The 19,834-nt window shown below is 45.3% G+C and overlaps 1 protein-coding gene across 2 annotated transcripts in view; it reads right to left on the reverse strand.

Moving 5' to 3' along the window:
• Positions 1 to 534: 534 nt before the first annotated feature.
• The window catches only part of PON1 (paraoxonase 1), a 33,212-nt gene continuing 13,912 nt past the window's right edge, over positions 535 to 19,834 (reverse strand). The window contains exons 5-9 of one of the 2 annotated variants that reach the window (XM_002918938.4): positions 17,739 to 17,865; positions 14,338 to 14,538; positions 12,955 to 13,036; positions 3,700 to 3,828; positions 535 to 938 (exon numbers count right to left, since the gene is read on the reverse strand). In XM_002918938.4, coding sequence (XP_002918984.1) covers positions 780 to 938; positions 3,700 to 3,828; positions 12,955 to 13,036; positions 14,338 to 14,538; positions 17,739 to 17,865 — 698 coding nt within the window. In that variant the 3' untranslated portion in view covers positions 535 to 779. The remainder of the gene's footprint in view (positions 939 to 3,699; positions 3,829 to 12,954; positions 13,037 to 14,337; positions 14,539 to 17,738; positions 17,866 to 19,834) is intronic. The other variant, XM_019799368.2, reaches the window with a different exon arrangement.

Raw genomic sequence — 19,834 nt, forward strand, 5'->3', positions numbered from 1 at the left:
CCTGAATCTCTTATGGGCTTCAGTCTGTCTTCAATCACTGAAGCAAACAAACTTCTTTTCACTGGGTCAAATCGACTAAAACGTACAGCTTATGCTGAGATACCAGAGACTCCCAAGAATGTTAAGATTTTCCTACATGTCATCGCTACCGGAGAAATGAGTTAAGTGAGAATAAAAGGAGAAATGGGGGTCATTTAGGTTTCTGTTTACTGAGAAAGCCCTACGGAGAAGGGGAAAAGGGAATCAGACTGTGCCGGGATGTCCGATGGCTTTGCTAAAGAGGGGTGCCTGGAGCTGAAGGAACTTTGTGGGTCTCCTCTAGTTTCCCAGCATGTGAATCGGAGCGGCTGAGTGAGGACTGCAGGCTGCGAGGCCTCGTGAGATCGTCCTGCTGCTCTGTTTCCTGAACAAGATTGAGCAAGGCAGCGCTCAGCTCGTGTGCTCCCAGGCAACACGTTGTGGGGAAAGTACATTTGGATCACACACAGTTAAATGATTTAAGGCCTGACAACTGACACAGCAATTTTAGCCATTTTATTGATAGGATTTTTATTGTAAATGGGGTTTTCGAGTATCGCTAGACTGATTTGCTAGCGTACTTTCAAAAAAGCCTTTTGCGTTGATTGTGCTCCCAGTTAAACAGCACTTTCATCCTTCCAGATGTCCAAATGGAGGGTCAGGATTCACTATTCAGATGAGATCACTGCGGCCCCGGACATGTGGCAAGCGGTGGAAATGCTGGGCTCACAGCGTCCGTGGCACGGGGGCAGATCGACCTGCTAGAGTTCGCAGTAAAGAGCTTTGTGGAACACAGTGCCGACCAGCAGTTTCCCTTTGTACACGGACGCCACCGTACTGCCTTGCAACACTGTACCATTTTCTGCATAAACCAGTGTAACTTTGGGTTCTTCTGTTAAAATGTCCTGAATTCGGATCACCTATCAAAGAAATAACGTTAGCCTGCTATTTCTTTTAAAATCATTCAAAAACATGATGTTAAAGACGGGTCACTTCTCCATATGAAGAAACCTGGAGGTAAATCATACTTTGTTCCAAAGTTACTCTTTAGAGAAGACACTGGTTTCTTTATTGGCAAAATGACAGGTTTTAAGCAGGTGGTCTTGTACAGGATAGCGACACACAGGCCTACCCAGCCTAGGGAAGAAATAAGAGTGAGTAGCACAGAGACTATGGGAAATGGGGTGGGCGGGGGGGAGAGCTGTTACTCAGGAATAGTCAAATTATTGCCATGCTAGAATTCAGGCCAGTTTTGTGTATTTACAGATAAGCAAGGAATTTGGATGCTTACCCTTAATTCTTGGTTTTTAAATTCTGGCAATTAAAAAAAAAATACCTCTACCATACTCAGCCGTTCCTCTGAACTGAAGTTTCCAACTCTAAACGTATGAGATGTTGTAAGTTCAGTTTCCCTCATTTAGGTGAGCAGAAGTAGGATGGTGTCATTCACAGCAGTGTCGGAGCCCGCAAAGCTGATCGCAGGGAGTAGCCGATAGTGGCCATTTTGGCCAGTGCAATGGCAACTTGCTATAACCCACAGCACTGTGAGGAGCACACGGTAAGGCAGGGGCCAGGGTGCTGTTTCAGATCTTCGCCTTCTTCCCATTTGTTTATCATTTGTAGAACAAGGTGGGTCTAGATTAAGTTTCTTTTCAACTCTAACTTCCTATCATTTTTAAGCCTTTAGGATAAAATACACTGTCTGGAAGAAAGGATACTTAACATACAAAAGCACCAAATGTGGCACACTAGGGGGCCAGTGCCTATATATAAAGGGTTAATGGGAGCATTTTAAAAGGACGTCTTTAAAACAGCCAGCCCCGGGGGCGCCTGAGTGGCTCAGTCTGTTAAGCCTCAGACTCTTAGTTTTCAGCTCTGGTCCTGATCTCGGAGCCCAGCGTGGGGGCAATGAGCTCAGCGGGGAGTCTGCTGGAAGATTCTTTCCCTCTACCCCTCCCCCCGCTAGTGCGTGCACTCTCTTTCTCTCTCTCTCTAAAATAAATAAATATATCTTTAAAAAAAATAAAGAGCAGGCTGAAAAGACAGACGTAGTAGTTACTTACTGGGAGATAGGTGATGGCGCACCTTGACTTAAGTAAGCCCCTTTCTAATAAAAGCCAGTCGCTCTTCCGTGGGGCCGTGCGTTAGATAATGGATTGTTATTACTTTTTGCTATTCCTTACCAGATCCATCATTAGAAAGGAACTACTTTTTCCAGAACAGCAAACCAAGTCCACGCTACAGCAGATAAGCTCAGTTCTGCAGATGAGCTAACAAGCGAGAATGAATTACAATCTAACACTGCTCTGTTCTGGACAGTGAGCACGCCACAGCATACATTTCTTCAATTCTGTTAAACAGACTGTACAGCAATCCTAATGGCTATGAACCAGGAAAAGGCACAAAAGATTGCCATTAAACATAATCACGATTGTCCTGTAAGCCTAGAAAGAGAGGGTATGAAGGGCCATAAAGTAATTGGAAATACACATTTGGTTTGGGGTTTATTTAATCTAGGAGACATGGGCTTTAAAAAAAATTTTTTTTTTTGGTGGGTGGGAATGAGACTGACTCTTAAAACTAAGCTTTAAAAAGAATTCATAGCAGTAAACTATGTCAAAAATTGTATTGGTTATTTAACATAAATAACAAGTATAAAAAATACATACTGAAAAACTCAAAATAGAAAACCTCAGAGGAGTCAGAGTAAATGTTCAACTGCCTATGGCAAAGTGCGTTTCAAATTTTTGTTTGCACTGTCAAAATAGTCTGCCCAGGAAAGACCATGAACATGAATGGGGTCTTTGGGTGCCATAACTAAGATGGAAGGAAAGGTCTTTTAAACCAAAACGATTCCAGCAAGTGACTGGTGTTCCCACTCTGCAGGGAAGGTTTAGAGAGAATGGCCGCTTGCACATTAGGACAGGTGCACTGAATTAACTTGTGCATATACTGACACACGGGAAGAGGGGGGTAAAAGGAAAGGCAAGTAGCAAACAAATGATTAGACCATAGCACTGTGGTACATTCCGGTTTTTTAAACTATTGTGAATTCCCAAGTTGAAGAAACTCATTATTGAAGTACAGTTAGGGACTCCAGGCTAATGCTGGCTACCCTAGCCCCACCCTCCACTCTGCTGAGACTCTTCCGAAAGCTGACTAGGAAGTCTCCCTTGTCCCCCAGCTCTGGGTCAGTGTCGGCCAAGAAGCAGCAGCAGCAGGGGAATGGGAGGACTGAGAGGGAGGTAGGGTGTTTGTTCCAGGCTTCCTCCCTGCTGGGTCCCCACTGGTTGTCTACGTCCCCCAACCAGAGGCCAGGTTCCCCTCAGAGGACCCTCTCCACACTCAGCTCTCCTCTCATTCTGATTTCTGGTAACCGTTTCCTGCCTCCCTTGCTAGCCCTGGGGTAATGCAGTATCTTCTGTTCATTTCCTTACATGCACCTTTGTAGAGAGTGCCCTTATTAAATCCCCTCAAATTACCCAATTTAAATGTACCATCTGTCTCCTGCCTAGACTCTGACTAAAATGCCTCCCAAAGTCAAACTCCTTTTTCTACCTCATCATCTGGATCATCTATCCGCATCCCTCCTCATATTTGCACATATAATTGATATTTATGTTTCCAACCGAGAAACAGCGGGCAATAAGGTCGCTGAGCTGATTCATATTTCAAACTAACCTCTGAACCAGGAGGATTCTCTGAGTCATAGAAGAAGATCCTCATGCCATTGGGATGGCATCCAACCCAAAGGTCCCCTGTCACAGGATCCACGGAAATGTTATCCACGAGAGTGTCAAAGTCCAGGGACTTCCAGGTTAAAGCCAGGGAGAGAAGGAAGGACAGAAAGTGAAAACAATTGAGAGGTAATAGAACAGTATGTCAGGAGAAGCTATGGTCTTGTCCTCCTCGGTCACCGCATGGCTCGTTCCAGGACACAATTTCGCTGCCTTCCGGTAGCACTCAGGGAATTCCTCTGGCTCTCCATCTATGCTAGCATTTCCTCAGTTTCCAGGACAGAGGAGGGAAGGGGAAGTTGCAGAAAGCCAAGCAAGATTGTTAGAAGTCAGATGAAATCATTTGGACTAACATCTGTGCATGAACCTAAAACTGAAGGGAAGAAAAAGTTTTAAGTGCAGCATAAAACAGTTCCTTCTAAAACGGCTTGTGCAAATGATATTTTTATAAGCATTCAGAAAACAACCAGGAAATGTAGATTCATTTTTGATGAGCACATCGATGAAATGCAGGCTCTTCTTTAATGGCTAATCATAGGCTGTGCAGCCAGAGGAGAAATGATCACCCAGGGTCTAATTTTTGACGTGGAGTTGGGGAAAAGTTTCTTCTTTACTTTTCGGATGTTATTGAACTCCCTGTTCTTCTGTTGTTTATTTTCTAAATGTAAGTTGCAAGCACGTGAAGACTGCACGGATTGCTGTCGAGGCTTTGTACCAGGATCATAAATAATACCGATGATTCTTAATTCCACCATTCATCATCTTGGCTGCCTTCTACTGGGGAGAAATCCCATCTATTTGTTTACTTATAACTCTCCGTTGGAGAAGCAATATCTGCTGTGTACCTCAAACAGAGGCCAGCGTACCTCAGTGCCCAGAGACCGTGTAAAGGCTGGTGGTGACTCATTGCAAGGGCCAGAGTGTGGGCAGGCGGCTGCAGCAAACCATCGCGGCCCTGCCCTGTGCTTCCTACTCTAAACGAGCCCTGTCCGCCCATGTCCATGAAGGGCTGCAGGGCTCAAGTCTCCCAGCAGAGCCTCAGCGCAGAGCCATCATTCATTCTTACCCTGGAGGCAGGCAAGGTCGGCCAAAGGAGGCGGCCAAGCAGACATCCTCTGGCCAAAACCAGCCCCAGACCTTCTCTGTCCCCCCAACCCCCATCCATCACAATGTCAGATGGTCTACGCTGATACCACCGTTTCTGTAGATGAGGAAAATGTGTGTCTCTGGGCTCTGCTGTTGTCTTTGGAAAGGGTAACAGCCGATTGGTGAATTGCATGGTAGTTGAAACCTACAGAGATGTGAGCTGGAGGTGAGAGAAGAGAAGGACATCCAAGCCCAGGGTCCCCGTTCATTTGACACACGATTACTGAGCTCTGCAAGCAGCTCTGCTCCCGGAGAGCGGGTAGGTAAGCGGCAGGCCTGGCTCCTGCCAAGGAGGGGCTGACAGTCCAGCAGGGAGCCCCCTTTTGGGCCCAGCAATTAGCTCTTGTCTCGCAAATCTCTAATTCCTAGCAATACTAACTCACTACAATGCATGAAACGTACACATTTCAAGCTTCCACAAAGCCAAGTGGAAGATGGTACATTTCTTGATAAAGGAAACTTAATAAATGATTCTCATTGGAAAAACCTGTGTCCTCTGTAAACAACCCAATTTTTAGAGAATGGGAATGTACTGAAGTGGGACTAATTCATTGGCTGTGTCCTGGAAGGTTTTTTTTTTTTTCTTTTTGTGGAGGAGGGGATTATTTTATTGCAGTAAAACATGCATAACGAAACGTGTCTTTTTAAACATTGTAAGGGTACAATTCAGTGGCATTAGTACACTCACAGAGTTGTATAAGCGCTACCCCCTATCCATTTCTAGAAACTTTCATCATCCCTAACAAAAACTCTGTACCCAGTAACTCCCCATTCCTCCCTCCGTGAGCCCCTGCTGACCCCTATTCCGCTTTCTATGAATTTGCTTATTCTAGGAACCTCATATAAGTGAAATCACACAATATTTGTCCTTTCGTGTCTGACTTACTTCACTTAGCATAAGGTCTTCAAAGTCCCCTCCATGTTGGAGTGTGTATTAGAACCGCCTTTCTAAGGCTGAATAATATTCCATCATAAGTGTAGACCACATTTTGACAGGACATAAACCTACCCACATCTTATCACAAATTCTAAGATCAGTCTCAGCTCATTTATCAAATACTCCAGGTATTAATGAATTAACTAGTCTTGTTTAATTTGATCCTTCGAAAGAAAAAAGAACATTACAGTCGTGGGGGTAGACTCAGCTGAATTGTTACGTCAGGAGATGGGGGCCTTACCTGTTGCCGAAAGTGGGAGCCAAGGCTAGAATCAGTCCTTGGCGGCACCGGTGTCTTTATCATTCTGTGCTGAATATATATTGGATTGGGCTCTATACTTATAAAATTCTTTAACTTTCAATTGTTAAAACCACCACTTGTTTTCATCCCTCAGCCAGTAGGAGTGTGTGAAATTCCATTTTACTTCAGCTAATACCACATTGGCCATACCAATGATTTTTAATGTCAAACACGATGCTACGTTGGATACTGCTTTGAGGTAATTTTCTCGGAGTGAAGCCCCTCATGGCAGTACGTTGGATGTACTGATGGGAACAGTCCCACAGTGCCTGGTGACAGCGGCTCATGCTGTGGGTGGCTACAGTCTTGTTTGTAAGGAAAAGGGGACCACTTTCACACTGCTCCACTCTCCTGTTACTTTCTCTTTCCTCTCCTTTGTGTTTTTACCTCTTTTTTTTTTTAAGATTTTATTTATTTATTTAACAGAGAGAGAGACAGCCAGCGAGAGAGGGAACACAAGCAGGGGGAGTGGGAGAGGAAGAAGCAGGCTCCCAGCGGAAGAGCCCGAGGTGGGGCTCGATCCCAGAACTCCGGGATCACGCCCTGAGCTGAAGGCAGACGCCCAACGACTGAGCCACTCAGGTGCCCCTTTACCTCTTTTGACCCAAACCTTCAGATCAGATCATCATCGGTGGGAATAGAAGATAAACCCCTGAAGTGTACCCAGCCCCCTCATATGAATTTAACAAGTCTTTGTTGAGTGCCTACTACGTGCTGGGAACTCTTTCAGGAACAAAGAGAAAATACCCCATCCTTCTGGAACTTACACCCTTGTGGAAGAGGCAGACAATAGAGAGGATAAAGAAAATATATAGTATTTCATTATAAAATATAAGTAAAATATGTAATATTAGTAATGAATGTTGAAGGGAAAATAAAGCCAGAGGAGAAAGGAAGTGTGTGTGTGTGTGTGTGTGTGTTGGAGGAGGTCATCAAGAGGACATGACCACCAGTTGATCCTCAAGCTGGACCCAGGCAATTGGAGACTCCTTAACCCCTCCCCTGTCCTTGGGATGTACATTCTGCCCACTGTTTCCACAGTGGGAGCTGATCCAAGGACAAAGCCTTGAGAGAGTAATGTGTTATTGAGACCATCTGGACAGTATATGTGGCTGAATCCAGTTAAAACCTCTATATAAACTTTTAAGATTCTGGTTGGTGGGTGTGGAGGCCTACTTGTCCAACGGCTGCTCAAGACAAGCCTCGTATGTCATTTCCCTTGCTTACTGAAGCTGCCACACAACAATCTGGAGCGGTCTGCCTTCTTCTTCGATCTCTCCTTGCCCTCTGTGTATGGGGCCAAAGGAGCTATTTCAGACTGCACCCAGGAAACTCCCCAGATTACAAACTAGTAATTGGTGAGCCAGCCAGGAGAGCAAAGAAATGAGCTTTAGGAAAGAGGCATCCTTGGGGGAAATTCCGAGTTGGCCATTGACCTGGGGGAAGGTCACTGACATGGGGAAGGGCAGCCCCCGTGGCAGATGCTTGGAACCACCACATGAGCCCTGCGATTGAATGCAGTACTCAGCCATACCAAGGAATGAGATCTCACCATTTGCAAAACGTGGCTTGACTTAGAGGATATCATGCTAAGTGAAATAAGTCAGACAGAGAAAGACAAATACCATATGATTTCACTTATCTATGGAATCTAAAAAAACCAAACAAATGATAAAGAAACAAGGGAAAGAGACTTACAAGTACAGAGAACAAACTGGGGGTTGCCGGAGGGGAAGGCGGTGGGGCGAAAGCAGCATAGATGAAGGAGATGAAGAGGCATCAACTTCAGGTATAAAGTAAATAAGTCACAGAGATGAAACATATAGTCAATAATACTGTAATACCATTGTATGGTGACAGTAGTGACAGAGGGTGACGACACTTGTGATGAGCATGGAGTAATGTACAGAGTTCTGCAATCACTATGTTGTACACCTGAAGTTAATGTGTCAACTAGACATCAATAATAAGTCTTTTTAATAAATAAACTAAATTGAAAAAAAAAGTGGGAAGAAGAGTTGAGGTTAGAAGTAGTGGGTGCCCACTAGTCTCTAGCTTCAGGGCTGGCAGACAAGGGGAGAGAGCAAATAATAAGTTGAGGACCTTGCACGCCATTTTGCAAAGCTGGGAGGCCCAGGTTGCCGGGGGTTAAGGTCCGAGTGCTGTGACAAGGTCTGACTGGGACGCCAAGAGGTGGAAGGCCTGGGAAAGTGAGGAGAGTGAAGAGGAAGTCGCTGTACGCCCCATGCGGTCCAACCCCAAGTGCAAAGGGAAGCAACAGCGTCAGAACCACCCCAGCCAGCAGGGCGGCCTGCAATTGAGGAAACATTCACGAAGAGAGAATGCACTTCCGCAGAGCTTATTGCTACAGCTGCCAAGTTCCAGCAGGAGGCCAGGGAAACTAGCCCAGCGTGGTGAGCGCACCTATGGGATACGGGGAGATGCCGTTTGTCTGGGCAGAAAGCAGAGAAAACGAGCAACATCACCACACACCCTGAGCCCCGGCAGCCCCTGCACGACGCTCCAAGGGTCAAAGTACTCACTCCCTTATCGACTGGATTGTTCTAGCCTGCAGGGAGATTTGACCCAATGAGGGGCACCTCCCTGGGTATGTGGAAGCCTGAAAATCTATAGAGAAAGTCCAATAATGCTTAGGGAGTTGGGAATGAGACAGGCAGCCTCCGCCTCTGTCTGTGAAGGCCCTAATCAGGCCACATTCAGGGCAAGAAGGAGAAGGAGGATACTCCAGTCCGCCCCAGCACTGATACGGGACACTCACGTCCATGTTGAGCTCAGCTGTGGGACAAGATATTTATGATGTTGGGTAATCCACTGCTGATTTGGGGAAAACTGACAAATCCTGGGACTGGTATGGGCTGTGGGAAAGACCTGAGACAGAGAGATCACCCATAAAACCTAAAGTCTATCCCGATCGGCTATAAAGGTCCAGTAAAGATAACCCAGAAACAAACGTGGTTCAACCTCATTGCCACGGGGACCTCGCCTGAACAGAAAAGCTGACAACTCAACACTGTGCTCATTGGCCAGTGGAAAGATGTGAAACCTGAACAACAACTCAGACCTGCTCCATCGCCCCTTACCTTCCCTGCTGCCCTGCCCCCTCCAGCAGAAGCCTCAGGAATCTGGTGCTCTTTGGGGTGGGTGCCTCCCATACTCCAGGTATGGGTACCGGCCAGGACTGCCTCTGGGTGAGGGCAGGTGGAGATGATCCGAGGCCTCAGCTTGAACTCCCTCTTCCTGGTCTTCCAGGCATGACAGCTCTGGTGGATACTGGATCCAAATGTCCCCTAACACATGATGACCCTCAGAAGTTTTCAACACCACTAGTGGTTACAGAGAGCAAATGGTGATGGTTAAGACAGTTCTTGGATGAATTTAGTGTTCCTCCCTACCCCAGGAATATGAGGTTTTCCTCTCTCCCATACCAGAGAATCTACTGGGCATTGACAGCCTACAAGATGAAACCGCAAACCTCTGTCTGGGAGTTCTGACCCTTGGTACAAGTCATCAAACCAGTGCCAAGGGGAAACACCCACTGCGAACCAGTAGGCCTGCCGCCCCTTCAAAAAATGGTAACTGTCAAACAATATAAATTGCTTCGGGGCATTAAAGAGTTAGGAGAAACTATCCAAGAACATGCCGCTGGCTTTCCTGGAGCAGCTGCAAGGGAGAAGATAGATGGGTCATGAACCCACAGAAAATTCAAGGCCCAGGAACTGCCCCAAGGCTTTTGGGAGTCATTTGGTTGGGCAAGACACATGTTCCAGAAGCTGTGATTGATAAGGGCGAAAGCTTAACAACCACTAAGAACTTGAAAGCGGTGCAAACCTTTGTAGGGATTTGGGGTTTTGGGAGAACTTTTATTCCCCATGTGGCATGGTGTCTCTGTCTCTGATACGGACTGATAAAGAGAGGACACGCGTAGGACTGGGGATAAGGGCAGCAAGTCACCTTTGCGAAAGCAGACATACTAGTGGAGTAAAGCTCTGGGCATCTCCCAAGCAGGGCTACTGTTTGAGTTCGATGTGTCTGCGACTCCAGAAGGGTTGGGCACTGTGGTGAGGATAACGGGTGGGGAAGGATGGAGTACCCCTAGGATTTTGGTCCCAGCTCTGGAAGGGGACAGAAACTCCATAGACTCCATAGAGAAGCAGCTCCTAGCAGTATATGCAGTGCTGCTCCAGGGGAGCCTCTGGGGAAGGAAGAGCATATCAAAGTAAGAACTTCCTTTCCTATCAAGGGGTGGGTTGAGAATATGTTCCCTGCACGCCTCTCTGCTGTGGCGCAAAGCCCCGAGTTGACTCGGTGGCGTTCCCATCTGCAGCATGGGAGCACCCCGGCCACCAGCCCACTGTCTCTAGAAACACCAGCACTACTGGGCCCTAGACTATGTGGACCCTCCAGATGCATTGCCCGCCCCCAGGGCCGTCCCTGCAGCTCCTGACGGGGAGTGGGGGTGGGTGTAGTCAACGGAATCCTCGCGAGCGGCCACAGCNCCATGGCCGTCCCTGCAGCTCCTGACGGGGAGTGGGGGTGGGTGTAGTCAACGGAATCCTCGCGAGCGGCCACAGCTGTTCAGCCCAACACTGACACCGTCTGGATGGAAGCGGGAAGAAACCGCAGCAGCCCAGGGGCTGAACTCGGGGCTGTTTGGTTGGTGTTCACTCCTGAGCTCTGACCCGTAACCCTTTGCATGGACAGCTGGGCTGTTCTAAAGGGATTAATCCTATGGCTGGGACAGTGGCAAACCAAGGGGTGGATCATGGGAAGAAGCCCTGGTGGGGTCAGGATATATGGAAAAACATTGGAGTCTGCCTGCAGGAAGCTGAGGTGGTCCCCACTGTCTTCCACCTTCCAGCTCCCACGGGACTGACACCCCCTGGCAATCAGGAAGCTCACGTCCTAGCGTGGACATAAGCTCTAGCAACAAATCCTTTAGGAGATACAGAGATTGCTGCACAGAGAGAGTAGCCACCCCAGTGCCCCTGTGGGAGGCCATGTTTCTGGGGATGTTCTGTTGCCCTCAAAATAGAGCGACTTTGTCAAGCAGTAATAGCACGCCCGATGTGTTTTAAACAACACCCAAGGCAACAGCCAAGGGAACTGCCAAAGAAGTCTGAGGCCATCCCTGGGACTGGCAAAGCCCTGACCAAATTCATGCAGTAAGCCTTAAACGAGAGCCTGCAAAGCCTGTCCTTAATGAACACTGAAATGTTTCTAATATTATAAGCTGTCCTCCAAACTAGGACGGCCTCACACACTATGACCAGCTCTGTGCCGTTACCCAAACAGAATGTTGTGTGCTCATAGCCGATGCGTCTGCTGGCGTGTCATCTTTATGAAATCGCATGAGGACACAAGTGAATGCCTGGAGCGATCTGACCCTCAGCTTGGGGGACTTAATAAATCGGTGGTTTAGATCACGGGGCTGTTGGATGGAAAAATTGTCCTTGATCTGAGGAATCGTTGCTGTAACCTGCACGTTCCCTTGCCTGTGACTGTATGGCTGCTATGGTATCTGTCCCCGGTGTAGCCAGAGAGCCGCTCAGCGAACAGCCTCCGCGCTGGTGAAGCCCTGGCCGACAGCTCAGGGCACGTTGCAGAAGAGGGGGGTACATGAGCTCGTAAGAGCTGCCACAAGGGATGGAGTGTTGGAGGAGGTCACTGAGAGGACATGACCACCGGATGAACCTCAAGCTGGACCTGGACAACTGGAAGCTTCCCCAACCCCTTCCCTGTCCTTGCAATGTGCATTCTGCCCACAGCGCAGTGGGAGCCATTCCAGGGACATGGCCTTGACAGAGTAAGGTGTTGTCGAGCCCCTCTGGAGGGTATATGTGACTGAACCCCCATCGAGGCCTCTATAGAAACATTTAAGGTTCTGGTGGGCGGGTGCGGAGAGCTGCTCGTCCTGCAGCGGCCCAAGGCAAGCCAAGGATATAAGTTCCCTTGTTTATGAAACCTGCCACCCACCAGCCTGGTGAGGCCTGCCTCTTGCTCGGTCTCTCCTTGCCCTCCATGTGCAGGCAGGGGAAGGGGGGGTTCGAGGTGGACCAAGAAGGTCCTGAGTTTGCAAACGATCCCGGTGCGTGCAGCGTGGCGAGCGGAGTCGCGAGCTTGGATTAGGCAGCCAGGGAAGGCCTCGCTGAGGTGACATGTTAGTGGAAACTGGAAGGATATGAAGGAGAGAGCCGCAGGGATCTGGAGGAAGATCATGCGAGCAGAGGGAAGAGTGCCCCACCTGAGGCAGGGCTCCAGCCGGTGAGCTCAAAACACGGAGGCTCAGGAGGGGGAGGCCGAGCCGGGGGAAGTGCTGCGGTCAAAGGTAGCAAAGTGACGTGCTGCAGGGGTGCTTAGTGGCCACTGGGAGTCCTTGATACTTTACTGGGCTTTATATTATATCGACATTATTTGTAACTATTATGGAGAGCGCTGTCCTATGAAATACCAGTTGAGGTGATTTCTTGGCTGTTTCATCAACACGGAGGGAAAAATGAAAGGGAGAAAGAAAGGGGAGGAAAGGAGGAAGGGAAGGGAAACTGAGCAACGAGAATTCATTAGGGCAGAAAGAATCCAAGTTTCATAGGTGAGATATTTGGCTTGCTGCTTCCCACTCTGCAGGTGAATACAAGTGAACAACCAACACACACGATGCTGTTGACTCTTAATAAAGAAGTGAAAAACTGGTTCTCACCCACTCCAATTAGACGATGCTTTCTTGCTCACTTTTAATTTCACAAATCAATTAGAATCTAATTATCACTCTGCAAACTTATAGTGTTAATACATCTTACCTTCAATGGAGTTAAAGTCCAATTAGCGTGCTTTTCATACACATGAATCTTATGAGCCAGCAATTCAGATATATAGACATACCTTCAAAGAAGAAAGAGCTACATCAAAGCCCTTGAAGTAATGCGGCTCAGAAGGCTACGGCGAAGTTGTAAGAACTCTTCCTAGGAAAGAACTTTGCTTAGGGACTGGAAAATGCGACCCCTCTCAAAACACACCAAATTCTGAAAAATAACTCAACGAGTTTATAGTGCACGAAGGAGTTTTAATTTCTGAAAAGTTATTTCTGGAGCTAGGAACCTCGTTGTCCCTGATTAGAAGGGAAGAAACGTGGCCCTAGGACCAGCTCTTAATATCCGGGAGTAAAATGTAGTACACTACTGTTCGTTTGTCCATATCGTCACAATCCCCAGGTTCTGCCTCTCAGAGGATAACGAGTTCTCTCGGGCAGGCTGCAGGAAAGCCCTTTGACAGCCAGGCCCTTGTTTGAGGCCAGAGAAAGTATGAGGGAAGACAAGATGCGTGGCCTGGATCTGAGAGAAGTCTTCCTCCCCTCTTGCCCCGAGCCTGGTCCTGACCCTGTGCATTTAGTATTTTGCACGCAGCGTGACGCCCCACTCACTGTAAAGACATGTGGTCAGTGCATCCCAGAACAAGGAGAGAAATAACTACTTATTATCTGCCACTTCGAAAGACCAGGAGATGCTATAAAGAACAGAAAATATTTCCACGTTGTTTTCTCTAATTAGGTTACTAACTTTCTGAAACCTGTGATGGTAGAAGATGAGGAAAGGTACAGATGACTGGATACGTGGTTTTTGTAGATAGACGAATGTTGCCCAAGGTGTGGTCCCCAGACCGGTGTTGCTCTGCAAATTGTTTGTCTCCGGGCCATCATCAAGTAATAGCGAAAATCAACTACATGGCGAAGCACACCGCCTGGTTAAGCTGACTTTTCTCCCACAGTAACACTTTCTTGATGAAGAAAGCAATGTCTTGATATGCAGTTTGGTGCAAGCTCTTTATCTTGTCACAAACCATCACTACTGAGATCTGTAACTACATGCTGTTCATCTTATAACCCCTCAAAAATCTTCCCTCAAAGCAAAGCTATTTAGTAATACTAAATGTTTATCACAGTTTCCCTTGCTGATATGTACATCCATCCACCCCCCAAATTTAAAAGAATATGCCTACACAAAATAGAAAATTTTGATTTGATGCATTTGATCCCTTGAAAAATTAAGATATTTTAACATTCTTCCTAATTTCCTCTTACCAGGATAACATGTTAGAGCATATCATGTTATTTGGAAAATGCAGATGTTCTAAAGATATCAAGCAAGAATCTGGGGAAACGCATGACATTTAAAGAGTTCACATACTTGCCGTCAGGTGAAATGTTGATTCCATTAGCAAAATCAAATCCGTCTACCAACACTCGAACTTCGTCTGGACTATAGTAAACAACGTAAGACCACGCTAAACCCAAATAGAGCTCCCAGGATCTCAAGTAGGGATCCACAAAATAGTGATCATTCGTGGCATAAAAGTTCTCAGGTCCCACAGCAACAATGTCATTCAAACTGCAAATTCAAACACACATAGGATATATACAGGTGCAGGTGTGGTACATTACAAGACTATGCATTGATTAGCATTCATTAATGGCTGTTCCTAAAATCAAGGCATGGGATGAACCTTTCACTCTAGCCACATGGCACAGAATTGATATGACATCAATCCCACCTGTATGATCCTCAAAGACAATAATTACTCTAAAAAACCCTAAAAGGTTACTATAGCAATGTAACATAAAAATCCTATTAACTGGATCTGAAAAATAGTGCTATGGTGTGTGTGTGTGTGTGTTCGTGTGTGTGTGTGTGCAGATATACTAAATTCAGTAGACATTAAATTAAGCCAGGAATCATTATCAGGGCAAAATGCATTTATGTTCATACAGAAGTCACTCTCATATAGAACAGTCTGATACCATCAGGCAGAGGGAGGAAAAAACACTAGCAACTTTGAGACTTGCATTTTAGTTAAAGCTCTGCCACAATTAGCTGTGCAATTTAGGTAAAAGTAATCGTTTTACATGTCAGGGCCTCAGTTTCCTTCTCTGTAGAAAGGAGGATGAGCTGGACCATTTTCAGTCTTAAAAGGTTGCTTCTGGCTGTACAAGTTCCATGATTCTAAACTGAAGAAAATGTCCATGAGCAAGAATGCTCAGGAACAGGACGCTATGGTATATTTTCTTTCTGATTTTGATTCTCTCTCCGCTACCGAAAATCTAAGATTATATGAGTCTATTTTTCTGCTTTAATAGGTACAATAGTGAACACATAAGTGAGTCATTCTCTGCTGATTGAGGTGCCAGAAGTTCCCTAGGGCCATTATCTGGGAGAGAATTCTCTCCGCTCCTTGGCAGAGGGCGTGACACCAGCACATCAGCTCTGACGCTGCTCTGGGCTCCTGGGCCAGTTAGATAAGCATACGGAGTCTCAGTTTTCTCGTCTGTAAAGAGAGGCTAAACCATTTTTCCAAAGTCGTGCAGCTCATTAGTATAAGACTAAGGGTCAGAATCTTCATTTGTGGAGTCTCAGTGGAAATCACAATAAGACAACACCTGCCGTGTGCTTTGTAGAAAGCCTGCCACTCACCGAACCCTCCATTGATGGCGACCACACTCACGACACGAGAAAAAAGGTCTAGGAACTTAGGATTCGTGTGTACAGGCTCCAGGCATAAACCTCTTCTCTTTCTCTCTCTCTCTCTTTCCCCCCTCTTTTTTGAAAGTAAATTTCCAAAGTGAGTATACTTTACAAATCATTTGCCTGTTTCTCGTAAAAAAGAGCAGAGAAGAATATTTCAGAGTAATAGCTTTGAAATCTTATAGACTCCATTTGAATGCTGACGTTTCCTGTTACTGTCTATGGGGCCATAGCATGTCACTAAAATCTATACCTCAGTTTCCTCTCTGGACTTTGTGAGGTTAGGGTAAACAAAAGGGAAGAATGACTATAACGACCTTGGCACTCTGCCTGGCCTATAGGACATGATGGAGCACGACCGCTGTGCTATCATTAATAACATACTTCAATTGTGATAGATTAGTAATAGGAATATTAATGCTATAAACAACATAAACAGCCATTAAATACAAAGCAGAAAATAGACATAGCTAGTCCTTCAGCTGAGAGAGCAGAATTTTAGTTAATTGTGGCACTATGGTTTTGGGTTTGTTTTTTTTTTTCAGTTTGGTTCTATATTGCCAAAGACACATATTTTCGCAATTGGCCCAGAAAAAAAAACATACTCTAACCCTGGGAATCTGGACAAATACAAGATTTCCAAGACTAATTGTGAAACCAATAAAGTTTTCACTATTTCAGAGTGGCTCAGAGCAGCAGTTTCAGCCTCAAGATACCAGGGTTAAAATTCCAGCTATGCCATTTTACCGATAGTATTATCTGGGGGCAAGTTAAATACTCAAAATGGCATAATAATAACACCTAATTCAGAAGGTATTTGTAAAAAGATAATAAAGTAATCAGTTTAAATTGGTTATTGTAGCACCTAGCTTATAATTAAAGCTCATTGTTACTATGACAATTATTACAATTATTATCGGCCCAGCTTTTCTATTCTATATACTTTCCCCTAATTTAGATCTTGGTATGGGGCACATCCGCCAGACATTTGGTACCCGCATTCTCTTTCCAAAATACATTTGTTGAGTGCATGTATAAATAAACTGTTCCACCAAGAGCTGTTCTCTAAATTTGCACTCATCCTAGGGATGCAAAAGAAGACTTGGGCCATATGGTTCCTATGCAGCTACTAATTAGTTGACTGACCTTCATCCAGTAACTCAATTTCTCTCCAATTGCAGTTTCCCCGTCTTCAAAACCACTAGGTAAGAAAGAGAGGAGGGGATCCTGGGAACACCGTGCTGCAGGCACTCTGCTAGGTCCCCGCATGTAAATAACACACAGTTTAAAAGAAATCTAGATTTACCGATACTAAGGTAGTCCAACGCTATCAGCTAACCATTAAATTAAAGGTTGGGATTCTAGACAATCTTAATGATTAAAGAATAAACATTGTTTGGGAAGGCGATGTCAGATTTTTGTCCCAAATCCATCACTAGCCTCACAAACCAAATCGTAAGGCAAGTGAGGACGTTGATTTTGTGTTGGGTTGACTGCGATCAGGGATCCCTGGGTGTTTTCTTTTTCCTTGTGCTATACTGTCAAGAAGCCTAAGATTGGAGCTGAGTGTTAACCACAGATCTGCTACCCCCAATCATGTGCCTGAACAGCAGTAGGGGTAGGACGGGGAGGTGGTAGGGGCACCAAATCTCAGGTCTCCCTTGGGTGTATGTTTCTATGATTCTATTTTTTTTTAATACAAAAGGAAGTAAATTAATAAATAAACCCATAACGTGGAATTTGTCTGTGAAACTGGTGTGGGTTTGAAATACAAAGTCTGGCTTTGGAGAAGAAGAGTTATGTCTTAATAACAGCCTGAATGGACATTCTGAGGCCAGGAGCCATAAGTCAGCACCCAGGCAGCCTTGGAAATGAGAGAGGATGAGAATGGGTCTTCTCTCGGGGGTTTGAATCCTCACAAGTATCTGCAGAAGAGGAGTTTGTGATGATTAGAAAGGAGAGTTGACCAGCCATTACCCCCCCTCCCACTCTGGCTGAAAGAAGAAACCAAAGGTGGAGTAACCATCATTGGTGTTAAAGGAAAGTAGAAATATGATATATCTCCATACTTAGGCAGAAGTTTGTGTCTGATGGTTTTCAGATGCAAAAGTGATTTTTCTTCTTCTTCAAATTTAAACAGCTCAACTGTGGACTTAAAATCTGGATGGTTCACCACCAGCAGGTACACAGTATTATCTGAGAAGAGATTAAAAACAAAAATCGAAACATTAACTGAGCTCTCAGCTGTCAGCCCTGTCTCCAAAAAGCAATTTCAGCCCACCTCCAACTAGTACTTAGGGTGTCAGGCAGATGGAATATTTTCATCTCCTTGTAGAGAGAAGCACTTGTGATTACTCCGAAGAAAAAAAATAGCTAAAGGAAGAACTAGTGACAGTCTCTAAACACCTCTAAACTCCACAGGGGGGAAAATCCTAAACTTAAGAATGAGCAACGCTTGACGCTAAAACTCCAAAGAGCTTGTTAAGCTTTCTATCGCAAATGGTCTCAGCAAGATGCAGAGTGGAGATAAAAGAGATAAAAGATGTGGAGAACGCTGACGTGAGAAGGTGTGCTCGGGTATAATTCACACAGTGTAAAATGATAAATTCCATAAAAAGAACACCTGAGAGATGTTATCAAAGGGAAACAGCTTCCGCGAGTCAGTCCAGCTTTAAGACATGGAAGAGACCAATCTAAGTGGTCAAGAAGGTGTGATTAGTGTTGGCAAGTGAAGTTAGATTATTACAGTCTTTGTCTTAAGAAGCAGCAAGTCTTTGGAAGTCTTTGATGTGACCAAACTGGTGTTTAAAGAAAAACAATGCAAAGTGTAGTAGGTTGAACTGAAGAGATTTAAACAGAGAAGCCAACCAGGAGGCTCCTTGTAGTTAGGCCATTGAACAAACAGGTGTTTAATTGGTATTAAGTGCTACAAAGGAAAAATAAAACTGGATAAAAGAATGAAGAGTAATGAGATGTTTTCTTCGTGACAGTCAGGGAAGTTCTGATGAAGTGATGTTAAAGCAGAAACCTAAATGATAGAGGAAACGAAACCATGTGAGTATCTGGAGAAAGAGCATTCCCAGGTGAGGGAAGAGAGTGTGCAAAGGGCCTGAGGCAGGAGCTTTCTTGGCACGTCTCTCAATAGTGAGGTTGTGGATGGAGTAGAATGAATGAGAGAAAAGAGCGGCAGCCATAAAGGTAGGTAGCCAAGGCCAGTCTTGTTAGGGCTCAGGGTAAGGACTCACGGCTTACTCACTGGGGCCTTGGAGCCAAGGAGTAACATGACCTTACAGTTGCAGCAGTGATCCAGGTGTGGGGGCAGAAGGGAAATGAAACATGAGTGAGCACTGAAACCCGGAGCCATGTTTGGTGCCACAGATTCTACCTCTGAGCCTCGAGCCTGAGGAAATACAGAAGATATGTATACGGGAATGTTCATTTTGGCATCGTTTGCAATGAACATAAAGGCAGAAACAGACTGAATATCCATCAACAGAAGAACTATATTACTGCATCCCACGCATCTGAATCCTAAACAGCCATTGCAAAGGAGCTCGAAATGCACTGTCGTAGAAAGGAGCCCATAATGTAATGTTAAATGCAAAAGCACTTTATAGAAGGGTTTGCGTAACATGACTCCCTTTTATTTTTAAAAGTGTACATACCCAAGAGTATATTTCTTTGCACTTAATGTTTTAAAAATAAAATATGGTATTGATAAAGGGGTGGAGCCATCACAAAAGGGGACTATGTATGTATATATAAAAGAAGAGACGTCGTATGGGGTAGAAAGGTAAAGAAGGAAAGATAAAAGGATGGAAAATCAGTTGTCAACATGTTGAGTTTAAAGCAGCTACAGGAGAGGAACTCAAATAGAATAATCTAGTAAGCTTGAAGGAATGGAACTGAAGAGCTGATTTAAAAAAAAAAAAAAAAAGGAATACCCCATTCATGGAATTCTCCCAGAAAGCAGGCAGAGTTAACGGGTGTGACTTGGTTGAACTTTCTGAACTAGAGCAAATAAAGAGGAGGCAAAAGATTGGTCTTTTGGAGAATGTTCAGAGAATGTGAAATGAATGACAAAACAAGGATTGGGGGAGAAAACTGCAGTAGGATCAGAAGTAAGCTGGATAAGTATATTGGAATATCGGGGAGGAGCAATTTA

Source organism: Ailuropoda melanoleuca, chromosome 1 (genome assembly GCF_002007445.2).
Source record: "Ailuropoda melanoleuca isolate Jingjing chromosome 1, ASM200744v2, whole genome shotgun sequence".
NCBI classification, from domain to species: Eukaryota; Metazoa; Chordata; class Mammalia; order Carnivora; family Ursidae; genus Ailuropoda; species Ailuropoda melanoleuca.